Source organism: Rhineura floridana, chromosome 6 (genome assembly GCF_030035675.1).
Source record: "Rhineura floridana isolate rRhiFlo1 chromosome 6, rRhiFlo1.hap2, whole genome shotgun sequence".
Lineage (NCBI taxonomy): Eukaryota > Metazoa > Chordata > Lepidosauria > Squamata > Rhineuridae > Rhineura > Rhineura floridana.
Window position 1 is genome coordinate 147,416,165 of NC_084485.1, and position 12,265 is coordinate 147,428,429.

Here is a 12,265-nt window from a genome sequence, read left to right on the forward strand (position 1 = left end):
ATAAACATGACTCTCAGATATGTTTATGAATTACACAATCTGTAAATATATTTATAGTGCAATCCGATGTTTGTTTACTCAGAAGCAAGTCCCAATGTATTCAATGGGAAGTGTGCAGAGAACTACAGCCTCAACTGATAAGGAACTTGTTCTTTCAACTTGTTCTTTTAAGTTGAGACCTTATCCAAGTCTGAGTCTGTGTTGAAATTGCTTTTTAATATGTTTTTAAGCCTTTTCTTTTTTTTAAAAAAATGTTTTTTTTAAGCTTTTAAAAATATTTTCAAAGATGTTTTAATATATTTTAAAGTCTGTTTTTATGATGTTTTAAAGTGCTTTTAGTGCTTTTGTTTGCCGCCCTGGGCTCCTACTGGGAGGAAGGGCGGGATATAAACCAAATAATAAATAAATAAACTTCATTCACCCAACCCAAAAGTCAGAATCATGCCTCTTTAGGCTGTTTTCCAACTGTTTATTCTTGCTTTATGGTTATTGGATTTTAAATGGCTTTATTTCTTATCCTATTGAATTCAATGGGATTTACTCTGGAGATATGGGATTAGCAATGTTTTTACCCCCACAAAAGCAAGTATTGGGAAGGTTTGCAAAACACTGCCCAGGATCTGATTCCTACACACAAGAGGGGAAAAAACTGAAATGTATATACTTACCCAATTTATGAGATGTTCAGATAAACAGGGGTAAACCACCATTTTCTGGCCTTGCAATGAGGTTTACTAGACACTGCCACAGGTCAAACAAACACTTCACTGATTGGCTGCAATCCTGAATGGGTGGGGTTAAAGCTACAAAGTGCTATATAGTAGTTTAAAAAAAGATTTAACGGGGCGGCTGACGTTTTTATGTATATTTTGAGAACCGGACCACCTAGAAACTTAATTTTTTTAAAAAATTAAAGTTGAGAATCACCCCCCTCTGATGGTGTCACCTGGTGCGGTCCACACACCCCTCATGATGCCACTGCCTGCACCATCTCCAAATCTGCTCTGGAGGGTTGACGAACCCCAAGGATAAATCTGAGGGGTGGCTGAGGGTGGGCAGAGGTAGAGGACATTCTGTTGCGCACAGAGAAAGTCTTGCACTGATGGAACCAGTGACTTAGTGCTACACTGACTACAACCCTAGATGATCTTTCAAAGGGTATTAGTCACATTAATAGATGGTAAGTTCATCAATGGCTAAGAGTCATCAATGGCTAAGAGTCATGATGGCTGCATACTACTTCTAAGATCAGAAGCACCATGCCTTTGAATACCAGTCACTGAGGTATTGCACTGATGCTAGACTAGATATGTCTTTGGTCTGATCTAACAGATCTGACCTTATGTTCTTATGCTCAAAGAATTTTATTATGTTAATACATATACAGGGCAGGCATATCACCACTGGAACAACTGTATCCTCTCTTATTAAGAGGGAATTAGAATTTGCATACTCAAGGTAATCTGCACACGTGCAGAAAATAATCTGTACATGAATGGCAATCAGGAAAATAATCTGTACAATCATGGCAGAATGACGGCAAAGCATGGGAGCAAACTCTTACTCTGCTGGGTGACTGACAGGCTGAAGGGAAAGGCTCTTTTAGGCCTGCAAAAAGCTTTTTTGCTATAGTGAAAAGAAAAAAGCAATAAAGACCACAGGAAACAGAAGCACCCTGTTAAGAAGCAATTAAGGAACAATCTATCACCAACCTCCAGTGACACTGAACTGGAAGAAATAAAAAGGGCCAGAAGCTGCAAACAGGTAGCTTTTAATTAAAGGCACAATAAAAGTCTCAATAGCACTTTTTTTTACACTGGACAAGCTGGGGAAGCAGTTGCACTTTATTGGGGGGGGGGGAAATGCCACAAATCATGTCTGGGGTAAAATAACTGAGGACAACACAAAGAAGACTGGAATATATCTATTTGGCAGTGACATTGTTTAGATTCTTCGCAGAAGTGAATGAGGAAAGGATAATAATTCCCCCCTCCCCCATGTCTAGAAACAACCTTAAACATTTTGATTCAATATTCTATAGTCCATTCTATTTGAGTGTAACTCTCAGTTTTAACGTTTGCATCCAAGTAGGTGGCTGTCACCCCACAGTAACCATCTGAGCACATGATAGGATGTCTCAGCTACTTCACTGTAGGGAAAATGGAAGCACAAAATAATCTGGATTGACAAACTAAGCAGTCAGAAATGAACAAAGTAAACATACATAAAGCACAGTCATTATTGCTAGTATAGTCTTGTAGAGACAGCAGAAAAGAGGGCACCCAAAGTTTGTTTGCTGTTTAAGTATCCAGTGGCTTCTCACAACGAACAAATCCTCATTTTCCTACTAAGAACTGGAAGAAGTGTTCCTTTTTATTCAGGGTAAAAATATCCTGGAAGTAATGGCTTCCTAGCAGCAGCAAAGCAGCAGCAGCAGCCCCATTCATTTCCTGTATAGATCTACATGTGGCTAGAAAATTTGTGGTATGTGTGCAAGACTGTGCATATGTGTAGATTATAAAATAATATATTGGAAATATGGAAGGGTTAATATTGGCTTACACAGCATGCTGCTCTTGATACAAATGGGTTTTGCAACTGTCCAGGGCAATCCTCCATTGTGATAGCAATAGGCCTCCTGGAAATTAGGGATGGTGAACCTGTGGTCCTCCAGATGTTGCTAAACTACAACTCCCATCCTCCCTGGCCATGCTGGCTGGGGGTGATGGAATCTGGAGTCCAATGAAGGGCCACAGGTCCCCCATCTCTACTGTAAATACTTGAAGGAAAAGGGGCACGGATAATGAGAGCTTCCTATTCTCCCATCTCAGTGACAGCAAGCTAAAACAAATTGCTCCTTTTAAAAAGGAGATGGTACATGAAATCCTATGATGATATCATTTGCTACTGCAGATGGACTGAACGCCTTGTTAGGTGGATTGTAGGGGACATATGTGCATCAAACGTACATCCACCTCCCTTTTAAAAAAAAGTCTAGGAAGGAAAAGACATTGGCTAGGTTGTTCTTAAGGGGTGGCCTATAAACTACATAAAAAGTCTAACTTCCAAGAGATTTGAAGCGCATTTCTGAACTCTTCACTGAATAGAATGCAGAACTAGAAGAAGTGGGAGGCATAATATAGTGCAGGAATGGAAAATTCTCCAAATTAATGATTGTTAATTTAGGACCCTAGCAGAACATTGACACTCATTTATCTGAACCATTGTCTGAACATGTGAGTCTGAACTAGGGTTGCCAGGCTCAGGGCCTGAGACTGATCCTGTATCGTTAGGAGAAGAGAAAGTCAGCCAAGTGCAGGTGTTGTTGCAACACTGTATTGGAAAAAACCACAAGGTGGAATTCTCCCTTCCCCCTACCCAACTTTTGAAGATACAGAAGACCTCTTGGTTGCCAGGCCCAGAAAACATACAATGCTCAAAGATGAGTTAAATGCACATATGAAACACCAAATACAATATAAACATTTAATGCACATATATAGTTAAATCAACAAACTCACTACTAGAATTCTGCATGTGATATTGAATCAATGTCCATGTAAGGTAAAATCCAAACATAGTATATAAAAGCCATAAAATTCTGCAGCTGTAATAAATCAGTGCTAACGCAAGATGAGATACAAAAGCAAAGTGCAGCCAAATGCTTTTCAACAAAGTGTCTTGTCGATGAGGGCCTATTGGAAGGCTACACTGACAAAAAAAACCTCATGGCTTTTTATTAGAAGCAGAAGGCAGAGTACCAGTATTCTACCTTCTACTAAAGATACATACAAGGATAGTCCCAGTGCCAGGTAGACCTAAAATATCAGGATGTGGATCAAATCTGGAACCTATGTCTGGATATGTGGACCATGTTTTGAAACCATTCCACAAATACAATCTTATACAAAAGACACAGGTGATTTTTTAAAATATTTGGAAACAGTCAGCTTGGAGAAGGAGGATACTTTGCTTGTCACAATGGATGTAGCAGCACTATATATACCCAGGAACAAGCTATGGAAGTAATTAAATCAACTCTAAATAGGAGGGAGAATTGTAGAAGTCCACCAACTCGTTTTATCTGCTCTTTAGCAGAAGTGGCATTAAAGAAAAAATTATTTTTATTTCAAACTCAATACTACTGGCAAGTATCTGGAACGGCTATGGGTTGTAAATTTGCCCCTAAAGTGGCAAACCTATTTATGGATTGGATTGGTTTGGGCAAATATATATCTTGAATGTGAATAATGAGTTCTTGAAGTATATAAGCACATATGAAAGATATTTGGATGATTTTTTTAAATTTGGGAGGGATCAGTGGAAAACCTTTTGAAATTTAAAGATTAAATAAACAATAAGCATCATTCCATTAAATTTGACTTGAACTATGATGCATCAAGGATAAATTTCCTGGATATAACAGTTATAAAAAAACAAAACATCAATATATACAGATACATTCAGGAAACCAACTGATGCAAACTCCTTTTTGATGTTTGATAGTTTCTGCCCTGAATATATCAAAATAAATTTGCCATATTCACAAATGCTAAGGCTATGAAGAAATTGCAGTACTTTGGTAGACATTGAAAAACAAGCTAGTATAGTAATGAAGCAATTGCAAGAAAGGGGATATCCCAAAAAGATCCTGAAACAAGCAAGATATAAACCTAGGAAGATAGAAAGGAAGGAGCTGTTGAAATCTAAGGAAAACAATAGGATTGAAACCAGGATGGTAATACCTTTAACGTTTGATGGGTACAATGGACAAATCCAACAAATTATACTGAAATATTGGGATTTACTGTCTGACATTCCTAGATGCAAAGAGAAACCCTTATTTCTATTTAAATGTGCTTTTAACTTGAAAGATCTTTTAGTCCATAGTGACATGAAAAAAAGGATGGATAAAAATGTGTGCAATTATTACATCAAATAAAGTCACTGGGAACTTCCTTTGTAATCAATGTGGTACCTGTATTAATTGTGTTAAAGAGTTTACCAATCAGGTGGATAATAAGAGGCATGTCCTCAGAGGATTTTACAAGTGAACACCAAGGGGGTTGTATATGCTATACAATGCCCTTGTAATCTTATATACGTAGGAATGACAACTAGAAAAATCAAAATGAGAATTAGTGGAAAAAAGAGTTGTATTAAAAATAGATTACATGCCCTTATGGTAAAAAATTATATAAGTTGTGGACATACTGAAAAGAATGTAAGATTTTGGATCCTTGAGAAAGTTACAGGAGAAGGAAGACAACTTGAAGCAAGACTGAAAAGAAGGGAATTTTTCTGGATATTTTCTTTGAAGACAATGGTGCCAAATGGACTAAATGCTTGAACTGGACCCCTGTGCTGCAATAATTGTTTTTGGTTATTATTTTATCTGTTCTTTGTAGAGTATGAGGTTTCATTTTTGTGATTTGTATGTACATTGAATTGTTTTTCTTAAGATATTTAATTAGATCATAGGTGTTATTAATTGTCATGCTATTAACTTCTTTATGGTGAAGTGCCTCTGGTGGATTATCAAGGGTTAATTTAAATTGTTGAGCAACTCCAGCTGAGGCATGACATGTGCCTAGTGGCTGGAGGGGTAAATTTCACAACTGTGCTGCATATTTAGGCCTAGTAATGACTATAATAACTTGGCTGGTAAGGCACTGAAACCATAGTGGGATGGATGCATAATGTTAGTAAAAATCCTTGTCACTATTTTTAAAAATATACCAACAGGAGAAAATGGTATGTACCAATGCTGAAATCTTTGCTTTATTAATTATTATTATTATTATTGCATTTTCTTAAATTCTAATTTTAAATTATTTTTTATGCAGAGATTTTAACATTTTGAACTGCCAATGTATCAGCCCTTATCAATGAGCGTAATGTATAAAGGTAAGTGGGTTTATGGTATCCTCTTCCAACAATCAGCTGTTTGGTTTCTTAAAAAAGCCAGAGACACTCAGTATTGGTAATTAACATCTCAACGTATTTTTTATCTTTTGCCCTTTATAGTGTATGCCTAATAAGTTAGAAGGCTCTTTGTCAAAATGTGTCTGGCTGTACTTTGTTTTTGTATCTCATCTTGCATTAGCATTGATTTATTACAGCTGCAGAATTTTATGGCTTTTATATAATGTTTTTTGTATTTTATCTGATTTGGATATTGATTCAATACCACATGCAGAATTCTAGCAGTGATTTTATGTTGATTTGACTATATATGTGCATTAAATGTTTATATTTTATTTGGTGCTTCATATGTGCATCTTAACTCCTCTTTGAGCATCCATCTTTCTACCTAAGTGCTCCCATCTAACATCTCCACAACACTAGACTCCTTTCTTCCTGCAATGGTCTTCTGGTGACTGGCCTGGCCTGAAGGCACTTAAATCCTTCTGGATATTAGCAAGTAGGCTAGATTAAATGTTCCCTACCAAGGCTCCATTTTTTGCTAAGATTTCTATCTTGATTTCCAATCAGAGAAACGTTTTTGTTTGAATCGTATGCTCCAAGCAACTGTGGTTGACCCTTAATATATCATGCTTAATAACATCACTAGGGCCCACCCCTGAAATCTTAGGGTTTGGGATGCTTCTGACCTGTTAACTCTATCGCACGCACACACAATATTAGTTAATAAGGTCTCATTAGGCTTCCTGGGCTTTGGAGAGCAAGCTCACTTACCTCTGCTTCTTCTCATGTTCTGCTCTGGAGTAGGCTAGGCTGCTGCACTGTTTGTGCCCCAAAGCCTAGGCACACCCACCAGATGCACTAATGGCACCCACCATTTACAGAGGCTGCTACAGGGGAGGGGGATATCACTGTTATCAATAAGATTTTTTTCCCCATCAGACCCACGCTCCAAATCCACCAGAATCTGACCTTGACTCACTAGACCCAGTGTTTGATAACATTTTTGTGTTATTGTGAAACGCTATTACAAGAAATTGCTTAACAAGGTGAATAATAGAATTTAAAAGTACTAGCAACCAAGGGTGTGTTGTTTTTAAGTTTGGAACTGTGGATATAAACATGCGTGTGTCTTTTAGATCTGAGAGAAATGTGGAGGTTTTACATTTCTGGTCTTTTTAGATTTAAAGAATGCTGTGTATGTGTGTTTGGTTGGCTGCTTTGAGAACAGAATGCTGGACTAGATGGGCCTTTGCCTGATCCAGCAAGATCTTCCTGTGATGATTATAAGAAGTACTGTTTATACAAAGGATACACATTGTGGAATCACCTTATTTAAATACAAAGAGATTCCTCATTGGAGAGGCAGGTGCAGTCTGTGCATGCTCAGGCCATTTATTTCTAAGGCTTGTAGTTCCTAATCTTCATGTCGCATTTGGTGGTGCTCAGGCTGCATCGCACTTTGATTGGGTAGAATATTGCCTGCACATTTTCCTTCTTAGTAAGCCAATTGACAAGAACCTCCTTGTCTTTATACCTTTAAAAAATAAGCACACCACAGGATCTGGAGACTTGACTAAAAATCATTCTCTTTGTCAACTGGCTCATTGTGCTGTTTTGGGTAAATTACTCTGGTATCCTTTCAATCAAAGGGATAGCCAACTAGCCATGGCTTACAGCAAAAATGAAACAATAGTCAAGTAGCACTTTGGAGACTGTAAATAGGAACAGAAATGCAAACAATGAAAAATACAAGAATATATCCAAAAGTGTTGTTTTTTTTTAAAGTCTAGATTTTGGCTAGACAGTTTCATGAAATATATAATATAATAGCAGAGGGGGGAGAATTAAATTGAAGTATTTATAAAAACTGCCAGATTCTGACCATAAAATGCTTGACATCCACTAGATTTTCCACTAGACAGTAAAATTTGCCACCAGAAATGCTCCTAAAAACACTAGATTTTAGTGGGAAAATTATTAAATTGGCAACAATGGGAAAGATGCTCTGCAGTGCATCACAATACTGTCCTTCCCGGCTTGCCTTCCTCCAAATGCAACCCTTAGGTTTGCAAACTCCCTCCCTCATCCATCAAGATTTGTGTTCACTTCATTTACACTTTTAACTCTTATATTTGCTGTGTTTGGAATCTACCCCCTTTTATCCACGAGACAAAGATACTGTGGATTATCAAGGAGAACTTTATTGATCACACCCAGTCACATTCTTGGCCTAATCCCTCTTGCCCCCTTTTCCTCTCCTTCCAGCGCCTCCCCTCAACTACTGGGCCCTGCTCAAAACAAACTTCCTAAACTCAAACTTATTAACAGAATACAACACTGTCTTTGTATTTCCTTGGTAACTTTGCCGTACCCCTCTCTTTGGATGCCTAAACTGTATTTCTAAAAGCTCAAGTGAAGTTACTGCAATGCTAGAAATTTGGGGACTGAAGGAAAATTTCATTTGGGGAGGCAGAATACATTTTGGGGGGCAATGCCCTCATTTGCCCCCCATCACTACACTCCTGGGTTGACGTTTCCTTAGTTTAGCCAGAAACTTCATATCTGAGGTGAAATTTGAATGAGGGACTTAATTCCTAACGAATGCTACACCAACTAGGGATGGAAAGGTCTGTTAATTTCCGTTCTCTCAGTTTCTCATTTTTCCAGTCTTAAATGCAGTTCCCCACATTTCTACAGCAATTAGTACTGAGAAACAATTTCAGTGATGACGGGTAGAGGGAAATATAGCCATGGGGAGGTGGTGAAATGCCATAGAGGATTAGGGCAAGGCTATCTGCACCTTGTTCCTTGCTGCCACTCCTCCCATGGATGGGTTCCTTGTTGCTCATCTGCTGTGCCCACTGGCCTGTGTGTGTTGTTGTTTAACGCCAGATTGGTACACAATAAGACCACTCTCATCCATGATTTGATTGTGGATGAAGGTGCCGATTTGGTGTGCGTTACCAAGACCTGGGTGGGTGAGCTGGGAGGAGTTGATCTGACCCAACTTTGCCCACCTGGAAACTCGGTGCAACTCCAGCACAGGCTGCAAGGACTGGGAGGAAGAGTTGCTGTGGTCTACAGAACTTCCATCTCTGTCACCAGGAAACCACTCTGTCTTGGAGCTGGCTGTGAGAGCCTGCACCTGGTGTGGGGCTGAGGAGACAGTAAACTAGGGTTGCTACTGGTGTACTGTCCATCCTGCTGCCCGGCAGCTTCTCTGACTGAGCTGGCGGAGGCCGTCTGGGCTGTGGTGTTGGAGGAGCCCACAACGATAGTGTTGGGTGATTTCAATGTCCATGTGGAGGCTGCCTTTAGTGTTCTGGCTCGGGACTTCATGGCCTCCATGATGACCATAGGTTGTCTCAAGTTGTCAGTGGCAACTTGGTTTTTGCTCCAGATGGAGGAAGGGGTGGTCTCGAGATGGGGGGTTGTGGATGTCACCCCATTGTCATGGTCAGACCACTTCCTGGTGAAGTTTAGACTTATGGTTCCGATCCTTCCATGCAGGGGTGGTGGACAGATTAAGATGGTCCACTCCTGGAGCCTAATGGAATCCACAGGATTCCTGAATACCTTGGGGGAGTTCCAGTAGATACAGCAGATGACCCTGTTGAAGACATTGTCACGCTGTGGAACAGTGAGACGCATCAGGCTCTCAACATGGTTGCCCCTGAGCGCCCTCTCCGACATTGTGGAGCCCGGTTTGCACCTTGGTACACCAGTGAGCTAAGGGCAATGAAACAGGCTGGATGACAGCTAGAGCGCAAGTGGTGAAAGACGTGCTGTGAGGCTGATTGGGCACGCGTAAAACATCATAACCATGTCTACTGTGTGGTGGTGAGGGCAGCAAAGAAGGCCCACTTCTCTGCCTCCATCGCATCCTCATGTAGCCGTCCAGTGGAGCTTTTTCCGTATTGTCAGGGGTCTGTTGACATCAACTCCAGAAAATGGAGTTTTAGACCCTTTGGAGGCCCATTGTGAATTGTTTGCAAGGCACTTTGAGGGTAAAGTTGCTCACCTCCGTAGCACTCTTGATGCCCCATCTACATCTACTGTGGTCCCCAATAAGGTGTCCAGTGCAAAGTCTGCTGCAACTTCGTGGGAACGGTTTCAGTTGATGCGGCCTGATGACGTAGACAAGGTGCTTGCGATGATGTGGCCAACAACATGTCCTCCCGACCCTTGCCCTTCTTGGCTTATTAAAGCTTGCTGAGGGGGTTTGACCGAGTGGCTCCAGGGTGTGGTCAACGCATCATTGCTGGAGGGAGTGCTCCCAGCCGCCTTGAAATAGGCAGTGATCCAACCGCTCCTGAAAAAGCCCACCCTGGACCCATTGGTTTGTGGCAACTACCAACCTGTTGCAAATACCCCCTTTTTAGGGAAGGTGATTGAGAGGGTTGTGGCACAGCAGTTGCAAGTATACTTGGATGAAACAGATTATCTTGATCCATCCCAGTCTGGGTTCAGGCCTGGTTATGGGACTGAATCGGCCTTGGTTGCCCTGATGGATGACCTTTATTGGGAGAAGGACAGGGGGAGTGCAACCCTGTTACTCTTACTTGATCTCTCAGCGGCTTTTGATACCATTGACCAGGGCTGGCTCCAGGCATGCGGGGGCCCTTGGGCATCAGCTTGCCCTGGCCCCCCAGTTGGGGTGTGTGTGTGTGTGTGTGTGCGGCCCCCCGCATGCCCTCCCACGGCCCCCCTACCTGTCTAGTCTTTACCATTGCCCTTAATGAAGATGGCGGCCGCAGTTTCCCTAAGTGGAATGAAGCCTCCGTCGCCATCTTTGTTTATGGCACACGTGCATGCTACGCGCACACATCTCTGCCATCAACTAAGATGGCGGCAGCGGCTTCAGTACCTGGCAGCTTGTGAAAAATGCGGCGGCGGGACTGTTCACTGGGGCAGGGTATCACCAACATGTCACCCCGCTGCTGAAAGAATTGCACTGGCTGCCCATTTGCTACCGGGCCAAGTTCAAGGTTCTAGTTTTGGTGTACAAAGCCCTATACGGCTTGGGACCAGGATACCTGAAAGACTGTCTTATCCCTTATATACCCAGTTGATCACTGTGCTCTGCGCTCCAGAATGGAGGTCCATTCTGCACAACATAGGAAACAGACCTTTAGTGTGGTGGCACCTACCCTGTGGAATTCCCTCCCCTGAAATATTAGGCAGGCACCATCTCTGTTATCTTTTTGGTGCCTTTTGAACACTTTTCTCTTTCAACAAGCCTTTTAAGTTGAGACCTATCCCAGTCTGTGTCTGTGTTGGAATTGCTTTTAATATATATTTTTTATTTTAAACAATATGTTTTTTAACCCTTTTTAAAAGATGTTTTTAAAGCTTTTTTAAAAAGTGTTTTTGAAGTTGTTTTGTTTTAATGTATTTTAAGGTCTGTTTTTATGATGGGGGCAAGATGGCGACCCAGAAGAACGCTTAGTTTGGAGCTCTGCATTCCATCTCGTAAAGCATTATTCTAGGCCAAGCATTTATTTTTTATCTTTTTTTATCTCTGCCGGAGACTCCCGAGATATCTTTATGCTCATTTGAGGCATCTGCTGGCCTTGGGAGTTTACTCTCATTATGCTAGCTAATGCCTGCTGATGACTGCTTTCTTCACTCTTAATAATGCTCAAAGCTGCACTAAGGAAGTTAATAGAATAATTTTTCTTACTTTTCTTTGGACATCGGTAACGTCGGTAAACCCTTCAAGCTGCTGCTGCAGGATATCCACGAGAGGTTACTTATTTTTATTTTACGCTGTTTGCTGCAGAAACGGCTTTTAATTTAGTCTCTGAAGTAACTCTTAAGGGGACAGCGCTGAAATATGGTGCTTACTAGAAATGTTTGTAGGACCTTGGGGATTGTCCCCTCACTTGAACTAACCATTGGGAAGGGACGCTCTAAGCAGACAAAAATCACTCATTTCTATTCTCCTAAGGAGAGTATTGAAAGAATGCATGAAAGAAAGGAAGATAAAGAGCAAGCTGGGGAAGACTCCCAACATCCACTCCCAATACTGGATTGGTCATTGGATAACCTCAGGGGCTTGCAAACTGAAGGTCACACTTCGGTTTCCTTAAATCTGGCTCAAGAAATAGCTAGAGCAGAATGCATGGATCAGCAAGGTTTAGTCAACTTGCCTATGAATGAGGGACCAACTGAAGCAGTTGAAGAAACTGGCCTGAGTTCCAATGTTCCCCCAAAAGCCCCGGAACTTACTTGGAGGGACATTAAATCAAGTACTAATCCGTCTGTTCATAATGAGGTACTTAAGAACCCAATTGCTTTACATAAAGGAACTGCATCTCTAATTGATCCGTGGGCT

At 41.0% G+C, this 12,265-nt stretch overlaps 1 protein-coding gene across 4 annotated transcripts in view; it reads right to left on the reverse strand.

Annotated features, from left to right (window-relative positions):
• PRG4 (proteoglycan 4) overlaps positions 1-11,719 on the reverse strand; it is a 66,281-nt gene extending 54,562 nt beyond the window's left edge. For 2 of the 4 annotated variants that reach the window (XM_061634016.1, XM_061634017.1), the window contains exon 1: positions 11,612-11,719. In XM_061634016.1, the coding sequence (XP_061490000.1) occupies positions 11,612-11,625 (14 nt within the window). In that variant the 5' untranslated portion in view covers positions 11,626-11,719. Of the gene's footprint in view, positions 1-6,699; positions 6,743-11,611 lie in introns of those variants that run through there. The other 2 variants (XM_061634020.1, XM_061634015.1) reach the window with 1 other exon arrangement.
• Between the last annotated feature and the right edge of the window lie 546 nt (positions 11,720-12,265).